Source organism: Carlito syrichta, unplaced genomic scaffold, assembly GCF_000164805.1.
Source record: "Carlito syrichta isolate Samal-C Ts95f unplaced genomic scaffold, Tarsius_syrichta-2.0.1 Scaffold302860, whole genome shotgun sequence".
Taxonomy (NCBI): Eukaryota; Metazoa; Chordata; class Mammalia; order Primates; family Tarsiidae; genus Carlito; species Carlito syrichta.
Genome location: NW_007246956.1, coordinates 262,170 through 280,363, shown reverse-complemented (window position 1 = coordinate 280,363; position 18,194 = coordinate 262,170). Strand labels below are relative to the sequence as shown.

Sequence of the window (18,194 nt, the reverse complement as noted above, 5' to 3'; positions counted from 1 at the left end):
CTCGACCTGCTGGGCTCGGGCGATCCTTCCGCCTCAGCCTTCCGAGTAGCTGGAACTACATGCATGCGCTACTACGCCCGGCTAATTTTTGATTTGCTATAGAGATGAGGTCTCGCCAAGTTGCCCAGGTGGGTCTCGAACCCAAGGGCTCAGGCAATCCACTCACCTCAGCCTCCCCAAGCGAGGGATTACGGGCTGAGCCACCGAGCCTGGCTTAAAATTTACTATTACTTTTTTTTGCTTAGCTTTTAGATGATAATTTACCACTATTTATAACACCTCATTCCTTTTTAAAATTTGCTATTGTGTATTTTAATTTTAGGTATACAGGCAATCCTTGCTTTGCATGGTTCGGATATGTCTGATTTTTTTATTTTTTAATTTTTGAGTTGGAGTCTCACTCTGTTGCCCAGACTGGAGTGCAGTGGCCGCTCCCGGCCACCGCAACCTTGACCTGTTGGGCTCTGGCGATCCTTCTGCTTCAGCCTTCTGAGTAGCCGGAATTACAGGCACGCGCTACCACGCCCGGCTGATTTTTTTGATTTATTGTAGAGACGAGGTCTCGCCTGCCCAGGTGGGTCACGAACCCACGGGCTCAGGCAATCCACTCACCTCAGCCTCCCAAAGCACGGGATTACAGGCTGAGCCACCAAGCCCGGCTGGGATATAGTTACATTTAAGTAACTATCCTTGATAACATGCTTCAAGTTACCATAGTGTAACTGTAATTGAGTAAAACACAAACTTTGTCGCCATTTTCAGTTCACAAGTCACCATGTAAATAATAGATGTACATCATAATAAGTGGCCAATTCATCACTTATTTCAAAGTCATTGGTGATTGGTGCAGTGGCACATCTGTTCATCTCATTCACAAATAATAAAGCATGTAGTTGTGTTCCCTATGTGTTTCCTGGTGATAAACTCATAACATTTTCTACAAATGGTCAATTGAAAGAGTAAACTGACCAAAAATAAAGAAAGTATAAAGGAATGAAGTATGAGATGCTGAAAGTGAAATTTGAATTAAATGTAAATGTGTAGAAGAAAAAGCTAACATGGAGATGTTAATACTGCAACCATCTGAGAGACTCTAGATATTCAATCAGAGGAACTTAGGGATGGCAAATTATTGACATATGAGGAAAATATTTGTGAAAAAAAGGATAAAGATGTCTCCCCCAAAAATGATGCTGGCAAAAATACACTAAAGGAACTATTGAAAATATTTTATGACATTGAAAGAGCAAAAGAGAAAATCATGGAGGCTGATCTAGACTTGAAAGAAGTGTGGTCATTTGCCAAGATATTGAGAAGATGTTCTCTTGTTAAGTTAGAAAATAAAGATATAAAGGCAAGCCTGTTTAAAACACTTGACAGGTTTTTTGTTTAGTTTTATTTTGTTTTTGAGACAGGGTCTCATTGTGTCACCCATACTGGTGTGCAGTGAATTATTGCAGCTCACCAATGATTTGACCTTGTGGACTTAGGCGATCTTTCTGCCTCAGCCTCCCAAGTAGCTGAGACTATAGGTAATTATAGCTGGGACACTTCGCTAATTTTTTGATTTTTTTTTTTCTTTTTTTGTAGAGACCAAGTTGGTCTCGAACTCTGAGGCTCTGGTGGTTCTCCCAAAGTGCTGGGATGACAGGCATGAGCCATGGGCCTCGATAAATTTTTACAAAGTAATAAGACATTTTAATTCTGTTTCTGATGTTTAAATTGAGTGTGCTAGATAAATATCAGTTTTACTATTTTTCCTTTTCCTACACATGTATAAGGAAGATATATTTTAATATTTTGACAAAAAAATTTAAAAGTTGCAAATTTTCACATTGATTATTAAGATTGCTTTGCCAAGTTTCAGCCTGTATAGTTTTTAATCCCACACTATCATGGCAGGAGAGCAAGAACTGCTTGTATTTTAACCCCCCAAGATATTATTTTGTTTTGTTTTGTGCAGAGTTCATTTATATTTACTCACATATTTATTTTTTCTGTTGCTTTTCATTTCCTCCTGCACAGAAATGTGCTACCATGTGGGGTCATTTTCCTTTTGTCTTAATAATTTCCTTTAGCTGTCCTTTAATATGACCCTATTGGTCATAAGTTATCTTAGTTTTTGTCTGCTTGAAGTATCTTTCTTTTTTAATTTTAAGCAATATTTTTGTTGTGTTGGCAGATACTTGCAGTTTTGCATTTTGTGGATGTCTTTCTATTGTTTTATAATTCCTTTAAAAAATCTTTATTTTAAAGATGTGGGGTATAATTCAGCGTTAGGTATACAAATGGTCATTGTACAGGTAAAGTTTGGGCTTCAATTTTGGTCCCTACATCACCTGGTTTGAGATTAGGTACCCTTATTGATGAAATGTGCCCTTCCCCCAGCAGTTTCCCCCTCCTGCCAATCTTTTTCTTATAGTATTATAATAATTGTTCAGGGTCCGCTTATGAGTGAGAACATGTGGTACTCAGTTCTTTGTTTCTGTGGTAGATCACTGAGTATTACAGACTCTAAATCCATCCAAGTTGCTGCGAAGTTTGTAATTTTGTCCTCCTTTATGGTTGCATAATATTCCATCGTGTATATGTACTACATTTAAAAAATCCAGTCTACTTTCAATGAGCAGCGATGTTGGTTCCATATTTTTGTTATTGTGAATAACAATATCACAATTATCTTTTTTATAGAATGATTTGTGTTTCTCCATGTATATTCCCAGAAGGGGGATTGTTGGGTCTCATGGGAGGTCGATTTTTAGATCTTTTATGAATCACCACACTGTTTTCCACAGAGGTTGTACTAGTTTACACTTACACCAACAATGTAGAAATGTTCCCTTTTCCCCACATCCTCTCCAGCATCTGTTGTTTTTGAGGTATTGATGATGGTCATCCTGCCTGGAGTTAGGTGGTATCTCAGTGTGGTTTTAACTTGCATTTCTTTGATGATTAATGAGGCTGAGCATTTTTCCATGAATCTGTTGGCTGCTTGTATGTCTGCTTGAGAAGGATTTATTCATATCTTTTGCCCACTTTTTTTTTTTTTTTTTGAGTTGGAGTCTCACTCAGTCGCCCAGACTGGAGTGCAGTGGCCACTCCCGGCCACCACAGCCTCTAACTGCTGGGCTCCAGCGATCCTTTTGTCTCAGCCTTCCAAGTAACTGGAACTACAGGCGCGCGCTACCATGCCCGCCTAATTTTTGATTTATTGTAGAGATGAGGTCTCGCCAAGTTGCCCAGGCGGGTCTCAAACCCGTGGGCTCAGGCAATCCACTCACCTCAGCCTCCCAAAGACGCAGGATTACAGGCTGAGCCACCGAGCCTGGTTCTTTTGCCCACTTTTTAATAGGGCTGCTTCTATTGAAAAGTCAGCTATCAGTCCTGTTGTTATACCTTTGAAAGTATTATTATTTTATCTTGTTGCTTTTTATGACTTTCTGTCTTTAGATTTTAGCATTTTCACTATGATGTGCCTTGTTGTGGTTTTCTTTGTATTTATCTATTTATGGTTTACAGTATTTCTAACATCTATGATTCAGTGTCTCTTAGGCATTTTGAAACTTATTTTTTAAAAATATTGCTTCTCACTCTTTTTCTCTTCTTTTTCTTGGGATCCAATAATAGGTATGCTAGTTTCTCTTTTCTTTCTTTCTTTTTTTTTTTAGATTCAGAGTGGTACATGTACAGGTTTGTTACATGGATATAAGGGTGAGGTTTTGGCTTCTAGTGTAACCATCACTTGAATGGTGAATATTGCACCCACTAAATATTTTTTTAACCTTCAACTCCTTTTCAACCTCCTCCTTTTGAACTCCCCGGTGTCTATTATTTCTAATTGTATGTCTATTTGTACACATTGCTTAGCTCCCACTTATGAGTGAGAACATGCAGTATTTGATTTTCTGTTTCTGGAGTATTTCACATAGGATAACGCCTCTAGCTTCAACCATATTGTTGCAAAAGACATTATTTCATTCTTTTTCATGGCTGCATCGCATTCCATGATGTATATATAATGTGTTTTTTTTCTTTTTTTTTTTTTTGAGTCAGGGTCTCACTCTGTCTCCCAGGCTGGAGGGCAGTGGCCCACTCACGGCCACCACATCCTCAACTTGCTGGGTTCAGGTGATCCTTCCACCTCAGCCTTCCAAGTAGCTGGAACTACAAGCATGTACCACCACACCTGTCTAATTTTTTTATTTATTGCGGAGATAAGGTCTTGCCATGTTGCTCAGGCTGGACTCAAACCTGTGGGCTCAGGCAATCCTCTCACCTCGGCTTCCCAAAGTGCTGGGATTATAGGCGTGAGCCACCGCACCCCGCCTACATGTTTTCTTTATCCAAGATTGTTGTAATTTATATTCTCACCAAAAGTGTACAAGCATCTCTTTTTCTCTGCATTCATGTCAGTATCTATTGTTTTTGACTTTTTAATAGTGGCCATTCTGACTGGTGTAAGGTGGTGTCTCATTGTGGTTTTAATTAATTTGCATTTCTCTGATGATTAGTGATGTTGAACTTTTTTTTTTTTTTTTTTTTTTTGAGTTGGAGTCTCACTCTGTCGCCCAGACTGGAGTGCAGTGACCGCACCCAGCACCGCAGCCTCCACCTGCTGGGCTCTGGCGATCTTTCCGCCTCAGCCTTCCAAGTAGCCGGAACTACAGGCATGTGCTACCATGCCCGAGTGATTTTTTGATTTATTGTAGAGATGAGGTCTCACTGCCCAGGCAGGTCTCAAACCCGCAGGCTCAGGCAATCCACTTACCTCAGCCTCCCAAAGGCGCGGGATTACAGGCTGAGCCACCGAGCCTGGCTTGAACATTTTTTCATATGTCTCTTGGCCACTTGTATATCTTCTTTTGAGAAATGTCTATTCATGTCCTCTGGCTACTTTTTAATGGGGTTGTTATTTTCTTGAGTTGTTTGAATTCTTAGTAGATTTTGGATATTAGTCCTTTGACAGAGGCATAATGTGCAAATATTTTCTCCCATTCTACAAGTGTCTGTTTACTCTGTTGACTATTTCTTTGCTATGAGGAGAGGTTTTTAAAGTTTAGTCATGTCTATTTTTGTTTTTCTTACAATTGATTTTGGGGTCTTAGTGATAAATTCTTTGCGTAGGCCAATGTCCAGAAGACTTTTTCCTAGATTTTCTCCTAGGGCTTTTGTAGTTTCAAGTCTTACATTTAAGTCTCTAATTCATCTTGAATTAATTTTTGTATGTGGTGAGACATAGGGACCCACTTCATTTTTCTGCATATGGCTAGCCAATTTTCTCAGCACCATTTATTGAATAGGATGTCTTTTCGCCATTCTTTATTTTTGTTGATGTTGTCAAGATCAGTTTATTGTGGCATATGGCTTTATTTCTGAGTTCTCTATTGTCTGCTATGTATCTATTTTTGTACAGTACCATGCTGTTTTAGTTACTATAGCCTTGTACTATAACTTAAAGTGAGGGAATATGATGTCTTTGGCTTTGTTCTTTTTGCTTAGGATTGCTTTGGTTGTTTGAGCTCATTTTTGGTTCCATGTGAATTTTAGGATTTTTTTTCTTTCTTTCTTTCTTTTTGAGTTGGAGTCTCACTTTATTGCCTAGGCTGGAGGGCAGTGGCACGATCACGGCCCCGCAGCCTCGACTTGCTGGGTTCAGGTGATCCTCAACCTTCCAAGTAGCTGAAACTACAGACATGCGCCACCATGCCTGGTTAATTTTTTTGATTTATTGTAGAGATGAGGTCTTGTCAAGTTGCCCAGGCTGGTCTTGAACCTGAGAGCTCAGGCAATCCTCTCACTTCAGCCTCCCAAAGTGCTGGGATTATAGGTGTGAGTCACCGTGCTTGGCCTTAGGATTTTTTTCTTCTAATTCTGTGAAGAATGATGTTGGTAATTTGGTAGCAATTATATTGAATTTGTAGATTGCTTTGAGCAGTATGATCATTTTAACAATATTTATTCTTCTAACCCATGAGCATAAGATATTATCCATTTGTTTGTGTCCTCTCTGATTTCTTTTCTTTTTTAGTAAGTAGTAATTTATTAGAAGATAGGAAAGCTCCCAGCAGCAGGAGGGGACCCGAAAGAGGGTTACCTCTCTCTGATTTTTTTAATCAGTGTTTTGTAGTTCTCCTTGTAGAGATCTTTCACCTCCTTGGCCAAAGGTATTCCTAGGTATTTATTTATTTATTTTTGGTGGCTATTATAATTGGGACTGATTCTTGATTTTGATCTCAGCTAAAAAGTAATTGATATATAAAGATGCTATTGATTTTTGCATATTGATTTTGTACCTTTAAATTTTACTAAAGTTGTTTATTGATTCTAGGAGACTTTGGAAGGGTCTTTTGAGTTTTCTAGGTATAAGATCATGTCATCAGTGAGCAAAGATAATTTGATGCCCCCTTTTCCAACTGGGATGGCTTTAGAAAAAATTTTTTAAAGTTGTGGGGTACAATTCAGATTTAGGTACATAAGTGGTCATTGTACGGGTGAAATTTGGGCTCCTTTTGTTCTGTACTTCACCTGGTTTGAGATCAGGTACCCTTGTTGGTGTTATATGCCTCCTTCTCTCTCCCTTGACAGTGTCCTGCTACTGCCAATCCCTTTCTTATTGTATTATGATAAATGTTCAGGGTCTGCTTATGAGTGAGAACATGCGGTACACAGTTTTTTGTTTCTGTGGTAGATCATTGAGTATGATAGACTCTAAATCTATCCAAGTTGCTGCGAAGTCCATATTTTGTCCTTCTTTATGACTGTGCAATATTCCATTACATATATATACACCATTTTTTTTCCAGTCCACTTTCAATAGTCAACACCATTGGTTCCACATTTTTGCTATTGTGAATGATACTGCAATAAACACATGTGTGCAGGTATTTTTTTGTGGAATGATTTGAATTCTTCTGGGTATATTCCCAGAAGGGGGATTGCTGGGCCATATGGAAAGTCAATTTTTAGATCTCTTAGGAATTGCCACACTATTTTCAACAGAGGTTGTACCAGTTGACACACCCAGCAACATTGTAGAAGCATTCTCTTTCCCCCATATCCTCTCCAGCATCTGTTGTTTTTTAAGTTATTGGTGATGACCATCCTGACTGGAGTTAGACAGTATCTCAGTGTGTTTTTAATTTGCATTTATTTGATAGTTAGGTTGAGCATTTTTAAATGTATCTTTGGCTGCTCATACGTCTTCTTTTGAGAAGTGTCTATTCATATCTTTTGGCCACATTCAGCAGGGTTGTTTGTTTTTTTTCCTTTTGGCATGTTTGAGTTCCTTGTAGATCATGGATGTTAGCCCTTTGTCAGCTATACAGTTGGCAAATATTTTTTCCCTTTCTGTGGGCTGTTTCTTCACTCTCTTGATGGATGCCTTTTACTTTTTCCTCTTGCCTGATTGCTTTGGCTAGAACTTCCAGTACTATGTTGAATAGAAGTGGTGAGAGTGGATATCTTTGTCTTATTTAAGTTCTTAGGGGAAATACTTTCAATGTTTCCCTGTTTAGTATGATGTTGGCTGTGGGTTTGTCATATATGGGTCTTATCATTTTGAGATATATTCCTTTGGTGCCTAGTTTGTTTCTGGTTTTTATCATGAAGGGATATTGAATTTTATTGAATACCTTTTCATTAACATGATTACATGCTTTTCACTTTTAGTTCTGTTTGTGTGGCAAATCACATTTATTGGTTTGCAAATATTAAACCATCCTTGCATCCCTAGACTAAAACCCACTTGATAGTGATGAATGATCTTTTGTTGTGCTGTTGGATTCAGTTGGCTAGTATTTTGTTGAGGATTTTTGCATCTATGTTCATTAGGGATATTAGCCCTCAGTTTGTGTTCTCTCTGTCTCTCTCTGTTGTGTTCTTACCTGATTTTGGTATCAGGATGATATTGGTTTCGTAGAATGAGTTAGTGAGGAATTCCTCCTCAATTTTTTTGGCATGGTTCCAGTAAGATTAGTGCCTGTTCTTCTTTGTACATCTGCTAAAATTTGTCTGTGAATTCATTTGGGCATGGGTTTTTATTTGTTGGAAGTTTCTTTTTATTTTTTTTAATTCAGTTTCATTATTTGTTATTGGTCTATTCAGGATTTCTATTTCTTCTTGGCTCAACTTTAGAAGGTTTTATGTATACAGGAATTTATCCATTTCCTTTAGGTTTTCTAGTTTGCATGTAGAGAGATATTCATAGTAATCTCTGATATTCTTTTATCTTTCTGTAATGTTACTTTTATCATTATAAGTATGCTTATTTGAATTCCCTCCTTTTTACTTGGTTAAACTAGCCAGTAGACTATCAATTTTATTTATCCTTCATATATTTATTTTTTTTGAGTTGAAGATCTCACTCTTTCACCCAGACTGGAATTCAGTGGCACAAACACAGCCCACTGCAGCCTTGACCTCCTGGGCTCAGGCAATCCTCCTGCTTCAGCCTCCCAAGTAGCTGGGACTACAGGTGCATGCCACCATGCCTGGCAAACTTATTTATTTATTTTTATTTTTTTTAGATACTAGGTCTTGCTTTGTTGCCCAGTCTGGTCTTGAACTCTTGGGCTCAAGGAATCCTCCTGCTTTGGCTTCTCAAAGTGCTGGGACTACAGGCATGAGACATCATGCCTAGCCTCAATGTTGTTTATCCATTCAAAGAACTAGCTTTTCATTTCATTTATCCTTTGTATTTATTTATTTATTTATTTTGGTCTCAGTCTCATTTAGTTCTGTTCTGATCTTTGTTATTTTCTCCTGTTTGCTTTGGATTTGGTTTCCTTTTGTTTTTCTAGTTTGTTTAGGTATGACATTGGATTGTTAATTTGACATCTTTCTATCTTTTTGATGTAGGCATTTAATACTACAAACTTACCTCTTAGTAATTATTTTGCTGTATCACAGAGGTTTTGGTATATTGTATCTCTATTTTTATTTGTTTCAAATTTTTTTTGATTTCTGCCCTAATTTCATGTTTGCCCAAATGTTGTTCAGGAGGTAGTTGTTTAATTTTCATGTACTTGTGTATTGTTGAGAGCTTCTCTTGGTATTGATTTCCAACTTTATTCCACCATGATTTAAGAAGATACTTGAGATAATTTTTTGTTTTGTATTTAGAGATTTGATTTATGGCCAAACATATGGTCAGTCATGGAGAATGTTCCATATGCAGATAAGAAAAGTGTATAGTCTGTGGTTCTTGGACAAGATGTTCTATAAATATCTATCTGGTCTAGACTCTAGTTTAAGTCCAGAGTTTCTTTGTTGACTTTCTGCTTTGAGGACCTGTCTTGTCAGTGTTGTCAGTGGGTGAAGTCCCCCAGTATTATGGTATTGTTGTCAATCTCTTTTCTTAGGTATAGTAGTTTTTTTTTTTTTTTTTTTTTGAGTTGGAGTCTCACTCTGTCACCCAGACTGGAGTGCTGTGGCATACTCATGGCTACCTCAGTGTCGACCTGCTGGGCGCCAGTGATCCTTCTGCCTCAGTCTTCCAAGTAGCCGGAACTACAGGCGCATGCTACCACTCCTGGCTAAATTTTTATTTATTGTAGAGATGAGGTCTTGCCAAATTGCCTGGGCTGGTCTCAAACCTGTGGGGTCAGGCAATCTACTCACCTCGGCCACCCAAAGTGCTGGGATTACAGACTGAGCCACCAAGTCAGGTATAGTAATTTTTTTTTTTAAATGAATATGGGTGCTCTGGTATTAGGTGTGTATATATTTAGAGTAGTTAAATCTTCTTGTTGTATTAAACTCTTTATTATTATATAATGTCCTTCTTTGTCTTTTTGTTACTATCTGGCATGTAAGATTTCTGTTGAGAAGACTGCTGTTAGCCTGATGGGATTTTCTTTGTAGGTGATTTGATGGTTCTCTCTAGCTACTTTAAGATTTGTTCCTGATTTACTCAATGTTACACAGCTAGTGAGCAGTTGGCATAGGTGGGGAACAAAGGGACGCTCAAACTTTACATGTGCAATAACCACTTATCTATCTAATCCTGAATTGCACCCCACATCTTTAAAATAACAGTCAGTATAGATCCAAACCAAGACTTGTTCCCTCTTCCCACTGTCGCTCACTGCCTTCCTTTACACATTTTCAAAACATTAAAAAAAAAAAAAAGATTTGTTCCTTCTCATTGACTTCAGATAGTCTGGTGACAATATGCCTAGTAATGTTCATTTTGTATAGTATCTTCCAAGTATTTTCTGAATTTCTTTTATCTGGATGTCTGCATCTCTAGCAAAATTGGTGAAATTTTCCTGAATGTTTCCCTCAAAATATATTTTCTAAACTTCTACTTCTTCTTCTCCCTCAGAAATGTCTATAAGTCAAAGGTTTGGTCACTTTACATAATTCCATATATTTGGAAGTCTTTGTTCATTTTTACTAATTCTTCTATTTTTATTTTTATCTGACTACTATAATTCAAAAGACCAGTCTTAAAGCTCTAAAATTATTTCTTTTGTTTGGTCTCATCTATTGTTAAAGCTTTTGACTGCATTTTGAAATTCCTTTGATGAGTTTTTTTATCTCTAAAATATCTGGGGTTTTTTGTTTGTTTGTTTGATTTTGTTTTAAAATTTACTCTCATCTTTCATCTCCTGAATTTTTTTGGTTTGTTTTGGTTCATTGGTGTTGTTTTTCAACTTTATTTATAATCTCATTGATCTTCCTTAAAATCCATATTTTGGATTCTTAATTGTCATTTCAAAGTTTTCATTTTGGTTAGGATCCATTGCTAGAGAGCTAGTGTGGTCCTTTGGGTGGCAGGGGGATCACAACATTCTGTTTCTTCATGGTGCTGGAATTCTTGTGCTGGTTCCTTCTCATTTGTGGAAGCTGTCACTTCTTATTACTGAATTTACTTTCATTTAAGTGGGACTTCTTACCCTTCTTGAAGGTGTGTCTGTAAGTATATAGCATAGGGTCTTTGGTTTCACTTGTATAGCCCTGTGCACTTTTGCTGTCAGATTTTATATTGGGTTGTGAAGCTAGTAGGTGACACTTATGAACAAGAGACAGCTGTGGCAAAAACTGATGTACATGTACTTAATCTTTGTTTACTGTGAGTTGCTCTTTGTTGTTTCTGGTGATGTGCTGGACAGTGGAATGCCCAGTGTCCTGCACTTCCTGTTCAGAAGGGAATGTGTGGGAGGCGACACAGCTAGACAGAGCTGGACTGCTTGGCTTGCCCACAAATACTCAGTGACAATGGAGAGCGGGGGAGCTCCTGGTGGAATGTGTTCATGTCTCTGTGGGGGGTAGGAAGCTGCACTAGCTCCATGTTCAATGCAGGCAGGAATTCAATCTGTTTTCCTATCACACCCCTCTCCCAAGGCTCATGACTCTCAGTTCAGAGGCTCACTGTCTAACTCTAGGCCACAGTGTAGTTGAGAGCCATGAAAGATACCTGTCCCACATCTTTGTGGGAATGGTTTTGGGATGGAACCTCTTAACTCAGGACAGAGTTTTATGCTTGTTTTATGCTAGACTTTTTTTTTTTTTTAACTGTGCCATATATTTCTTTCTTTTTTTTTTCTTGTCAGGTTTCAGGTTGGGTATACTTTTCTCACCTGTCTTCCAGGATACTAATTCTCTTTTGAGCTTTGTCTAATCTATTGTTAAATTCATGTACTTAGATTTTTATTTGTTCCGTATTGGCTTTTTAAATTCTAGAGTTTACAATTAATCCTTTTAAATAGTTTCCAGTTCTATTCTTAAATTCTCTCCTGTCATTTAAATTTTTGAACATATTAATCACAGTTTTTTAAAGTCTGTTACTAATAACACTGATGCTTGAATCGCCTGAAGATTATTTTCTATTGTCTGTTTTCTTCTTTTGATTTTTTTTCTTATAAACTCTTATTTTTTTTAATGCCTGGTTATTTTTTGCCGATTCAAAACTGAGCTTTATTCTTTGTAGGAGCTGATCTATTTACAGTTATCCCATACTTCCAGGATGAAGTGTTTTTAGGGATTTCTGCTAAAATCCTGGAGTGTTTACTAAGAACCATACTTTTTAGCACACCCTATAACTCCAATTTTTATTTTCCTAAACCTAAGAGACTGCTTAAACTTCTGGTCTGCCCTCATCCTTTAAGCTGTTGTTTATAATTCAGCAAATACCTCAAGAAGAAAATAACCAAATGATTTTGAGATTTGCCTATCAAATCCTTACTGCCTTCATAACACTCTAATACCCATAAAAAGATTTCTTAAAATCCAGCTCCTCTAGCTATTCTCAGACTAATGGTCAATCTGATGCATACTAGCCTGTCAGAGTTAAGAGTGATATTTGGGGCCTCAGTATCCTTGAAAGCAGTATGTAGGGTAAAAATGTTTAAGTCAGACATTCACATTATAAGGATTCTGGCCCTCACCCTTAGTAACTCTGTGACCAAGGAAAAAATATTTAGCCTGTCTTTGTTTATGCTTTTCTTGTATAAATAGTTGAAATAATAACCTCTACTTCACAGAGTTGTTCTTTGAGGAATAAATAATAGCTAAATAAGTAACATTCATAAAATGCTTTGGCATAATGACTAGAATATACTAAGTATTTTTATTTACTCACCAAAAAAGTTAACTTTTTTCTTTGATTGGAAAATATAGTTTATTTAGAAAGTATATTAGAGAGAGAGAGAGAGTTAGAGGAGAGATTCACCTCCCCAAGGTAGGAGAGGAGACCAAGGCTAGGAAGCATGGTGACCGTGGTTCAAGGAGTCACATGGTCAAACCATGGCTTAGCAAAGCAATGGCTAAAAAATACAAGGCTGCTTAAAATAATGCAATGGTATTATTTATATAAGACTTTGTATAAATTGCAATGTGCTAGAGAAATAACAGAAAAATTATTTCTGAAGTGTATTATCTTTTTTTTTTTTTTTGAGAGCAGGATTTATTGAGAAGACAGAAAAGCTCCCACACTGAGAGGAGACCTGAGGGGTTACCCATATTGTCTGGTTTTGATGTGCTGGCCTTGTGTCAAATGCTCACATGCATTATGTCATTTAATGTTTATAATAAACATGAATTTGGAACACTGCTCTTATTTGCAAATGAGGCTAGGAAAGATGATACAATTTGTCCAAGGTTAGGCAATGAGCAGGCAAAGAAGCCAGTGTTCAAATCCAACTTTGACCAACTCCAGAGCTAGAGTTCTTAAATGCCCTACTATTCTAACCTTGCCAAGAAACTCTTCTCTTTCCTAATTAAGTAAAAAATTGTCAGTTTTGCTGAATCTTGCACAAGCCCTAGAATCAAATAGATACTCGGTCAATATTTATTGACTCACTGACATTCACAGGAATAAAATATGCTGACACAGTAGTAATAGAATGGATAGCAGTTCAAGAACAGGACTTTTAATGTTGTCTTTAACTTCAACCATGGAAATGAAAAGCAACTAGGATGGATTAACAAACTGAGTGAGACCAAGTTAAGAATTTAATCATAAACCACAATGTTCACCCATAATCTGGAAACCAGCTTCCATTGCCATCTGGAGCTCCAAATTATCACTCAGGAGTGGCTGTGGCTTGGGTCTATACTGCAATTTTCCTTGTACTTACATGTGCGTCATTTTACTCAGATTGTAGAAGGAATGCGATTCCACTCGCTGCAGAGTTGCGTCTATAGATAAGTAGCTGAGTGTCAGAAAAATAGAAGACAAAGCACAAAGTTAGCAGAGCTGTGAACCCCATACACATTATTTTTGACATAACTTTCAGTCATGGGTTTTCCAGATCATGCAATATGCACAATCCTCATGGATTCTGCCTAATTATGTTAAAATTAGTTACTTTTTTTTTCAAATCTTGTGTTACCTGACTTTCCCATTACATTAAGTCCTATTCATCTTAAGGTCTCATTCAACTGTCACTTCCTTCAGACGCTTTCCCCAAACTTCCGGATTAGGTCAAACTTCCCATAGTGTATCCTTATAACATCGTCAACTTCGCCTTTCACTATATATCACAGTGCAACTTTCCAGTTGTTTGGATGATATTTGATTTATGTTGTCTCACTAAACTGTAAATTATCTAAAACGCAGAAGTATTTCTGGTTTTGGCTATAGAATCTTGAGTGCTTTTTAGAATGCCTGGCATGTAGTAGACTCTTAGTAAATATATGCTAAATAAATGAATGAATAGGTGAGTTACTCAAAATAACACACACGAAAAAGAAAACATTAGAAAAGAACACTAGAAAAGAATGAATAAGAAGCATTTTTTTAGTGGAGTGCCTAATAGCATGGAATAAGACATGTAGTTTCAAAGAAGATGAAGAAAAAACAATTCTCTACTGGAACATTCCATAGGGTGGTGACTACATATTCTTTTAAGACCTCTTCTTGAGTTTGAATGAGGCCAAAAGTTCAAGATCTGTCTTAAACTTTGTAAGCAAAAGATAACTCAGATAAAAGTTTTATGACCTGAAAAAGAAAGAAAAATGAAATAAACGTTTGTCAAGAACATGTAAGGAATGTTTCAAATAGTTTCCTCAAATTCCACCTTGTAATGAGAATGACTAATGCAACCAAATTCAATGACCATTTTCCTCTTGAGAGGCATTCTATGACATTTGGGAAAATTAACAATTAACAGATGGTTTCCAGCCATAGCCATAGCAGAAATTCTCAATCCTGGATATACAATTGAACTACCTGTGAGCCTTTTAAAGCATACAGATGTCCAGATCCAGTGCAGGAGAACTAAACCAGAGTTTCTGAGAGGTCAAGCACTTTTATTTTTCAAAGGTTTCTTAGGTGATTCTAATGCGCAGGCAATAATGAGAATAATACTGGCCTGTAGTTTGAATCTGCCAGGAAACTATCTGCGCTGATACAATGTTTACAAGAGGAGTCCTGATTGTTCCATTCTGAGTTTTTAATCTTGGTTATTGTGAGTATTCTGATGGCCCTGTGCTTTCTGTTTTGAATTACCTATTCTCTAAACAATTATCCCTTGATTTATCTGGTCTCCCATTCCTTTGCCTCTTGTGGGTAACAAAATTATACAAATTGTTTTGATCAAAATATGTCTCTAACATAGAGGAAACAATGGAGCACATTGAAAAGAATTAATTTATTGTGTGGAGACTGCAGGGATTTATCCTGGATGAAGCTGAGCCATCTAAAAGAGTAAGATTCATTTTGAAGGCTGCCAACTTATCTCCCTACATTTACATCATATTCATTGCTCCAAATTTTCTACTGAATTTCTTAGTTAAGAAGTGTGAACCTTTTTCAAAGTTTTGGAGGGACAGTTGTTCAGTTCACATTGTAAGACTGAAGTTCCAGTTCTCTCAACCTAATGACACCTCTTTGAAGGTCTGTTATAGCTTGTGTGAAGACAACTTGGAACCATTCATTCAGTGGGATAAAATTAGTGATTTCCTGCTTACTTATCCCCTTTTTTTTTTTTTTTTTTTTTGAGTTGGAGTCTCACTCTGTCACCCAGACTGGAGTGCAGTGGCCGCTGCCAGCCACTGCAGCCTCGACCTGCTGGGCTCTGGCGATCCTTCTGCCTCAGCCTTCCGAGTAGCCAGAATTACAGGCATGCGCTACCACGCCCGGCTGATTTTTTGATTTATTGTAGAGGTGAGGTCTCACTGCCCAGGATTATGACTAGGTAAATTAGATCCTACCTCTTTTTCAAGTTTCTTCTTAGCATGTAAATTGTATACACCAATTAGAGCAATCATATCATTTGTTTTTCAAGCTAGAATTTTTTGTGAGTTAAAACAAGGTGGCAAAATTTCAGGTGAGAATTTTGACTGTCCCAGACAAACCTAGGTTTATCTCGGTGATCTCTCTTCCCTACTGAGATATATCAAATCGTTAACTATTATTCATGCATGTATATGTGCCTTCAACAAATATCTATTGAACATTCACTGTATGTCAGACATTCTTCTAGACAATGACAAAACAGATCTGTTTCCTAGGATCAAGTTACTCACAGTAGTGGGAGATATAAACAGGTAAACAGGATTACTATGCAAGGTATTTCGCACTCTGATGGGGTTTAGGGAACACTTAACCCAGACTGGAAAATCCAGTATAGCCTCACTAGAGGAAGCTTCAACAGGGCCTTCAAATCTGCCTGGCTGTCCCATATATCACAGTCAACCCCCTTCTTATAGTTCACTGCTTTTATTTCAAACCTCCTCCAATTTTTAACTCTGCCACTTCCACCCTCCATCTTCATAGATAACCTTTAATAATTTCAATAATCTGTCGAAAAGATTGAAACTTTGACATGAGAATTTTTTGAATTCCCTACCAATAAGTCTATTGATTTACCTGCTCCAGACTCATCTTTTACTACAACTTTCTCGTTATGATATAAAAGGTGACCATCTTCTAAAGAAAGGTTAATCCCTCTATTGGGATCCTATCCCCTTCTATGTCCTGAGGAACCACATGTTTTAAAAATTATTCTTTCTTTACTGTCTTTAGAGTCTTCCTCTCTACAGACGTGTTCCTTTAGTCCCAGTTACATCCACTTGTTTATAACTCTCAAATCTCAATTCCTCCCCAAATCTTTCCCCAAGTGCCCTCACATACCCAGAACTTCCAACCCTCTTTACTCTAATTTACTTTCTTCTTTACCTCATACTTTATTCTCTTCTAAATTGGTATATAATTGACTCATTTATCATGTTTTTGGTTCATTGTCTATTTCCTCCCATCCTAATGTAAACTCCACAGGAGCAAGGATCTTTGTTTCCTGATGTATCCTTGGCTCTTAGGGCAGTGATTGGCACATCAATATTTGTTGAGTGAATAAAAAAAGTACATCTATGTCCTGCTGTCTATTGAATATACCTGCACCCCAAATGCCATATGCTCCAAACTGAATTTCTCACCTACTCCCTGTCAGCAAATTCTAAAAATTCTTCTCCTTTCCTCTCTCTCAGGGAATGTCCTTATCAACCACACTGGTGTCCTAATCAAACTGGTATGCAATCCTTCTCTACCTCCCTCCAACTGCAGATCAATCAACTTTGGAGATTGTCAGTCTTCCTTTATTTATTTCTCAAATCTCTGTGCTTTTTTTTTTTTTTGAGTTGGAGTCTCACTCTGTTGCCCAGGCTGGAGTGCGGTGGCATACTCATAGCCACTTCAGCATCGACCTGCTGGGTTCTGGTGATCCTTCAGCCTCAGCCTTCCAAGTAGCCTGAACTATAGGCATGGGCTACCACGCCCAGCTAATTTTTTTTTTTTAATTTTTTTGTAGAGACAAGGTCTCACCAAGTTGCCCAGGCTGGTCTTGAACCCGCGGGCTCAGGCAATCTACTTGCCTCAGCCTCCCAAAGTGCTGGGATTACAAACTGAGCCACTGAGCCCAGCCCTTCTTTCTTTTTTTTTTTTTTTTTTTGAGTCAGAGTCTCACTCTGTCACTCAGGCTGGAGTGCGGTGGCACGTTGCTCATGGCCACCACAGTCTTAACCTGCTGGGCTAAGGCAATTCTTCTGCCTCAGCCTTCCAAGTAGCTGGAACTACAGGTGCATACCACCATACCCGGCTAGCTTTTTGATTTAGTATAGAGATGGGGGTCTCACTAAGTTGCCCAGGCTGGTCTCGAACCCCTGAGCTCAGAAAATCCTCTTGCCTCAGCCTCCCAAAGTGTTGGGATTACAGGCTTGAGCTACCACGCCCAGCTATGCTGTTTCCCTCTTCCCACTTGACCATTATTCAAGTTGCCACTCCCTCTGTTTTGGGCACTGCATCAGTCTCTTCACTAGCTTCCTGGTCTCTAGCCTTGTGCCACTACAACCCCTCCCACTATCTCTCACCCCCCACCCCTGCGCCCCAAGTTCAAATTCACAGCACTGTCAAGCCAATGTTTCTAAAATAAAAACCTGATCATTTCACTTTCCTGCTTAAAATCATTAATTGGCTTTGTCTTTAGGGAATATCTCAGACTCTTTCTCATGATTCACGGATCCTGCACTTGCTTGCCCCCCAGTTTCATTTTTTTCCTACTGCCTCTTTCTCGGCCTATGTGCTAGCCCTAACAAACTTATTTCAATTCTTCATAAAACCTAGGGTTTTCCCTTCTGCTTGGGATGATCTTTCCATCTACTTTTTGCTAGATAATGCAGGTCACAGGATAGGAGCTATTTTTTTTTTTTTGAGTTGGAGTCTCACTCTATCGCCCAGACTGGAGTGCAGTGGC

The 18,194-nt window shown here is 38.0% G+C and overlaps 1 protein-coding gene across 1 annotated transcript in view; it reads right to left on the bottom strand.

Annotated features, from left to right (window-relative positions):
* The window catches only part of TSHR (thyroid stimulating hormone receptor), a 200,733-nt gene that overhangs the window by 85,014 nt on the left and 97,525 nt on the right, over positions 1–18,194 (bottom strand). The window contains exon 3 of the mRNA XM_008057190.1: positions 13,581–13,655. Within this exon, the coding sequence (XP_008055381.1) occupies positions 13,581–13,655 (75 nt within the window). The remainder of the gene's footprint in view (positions 1–13,580; positions 13,656–18,194) is intronic.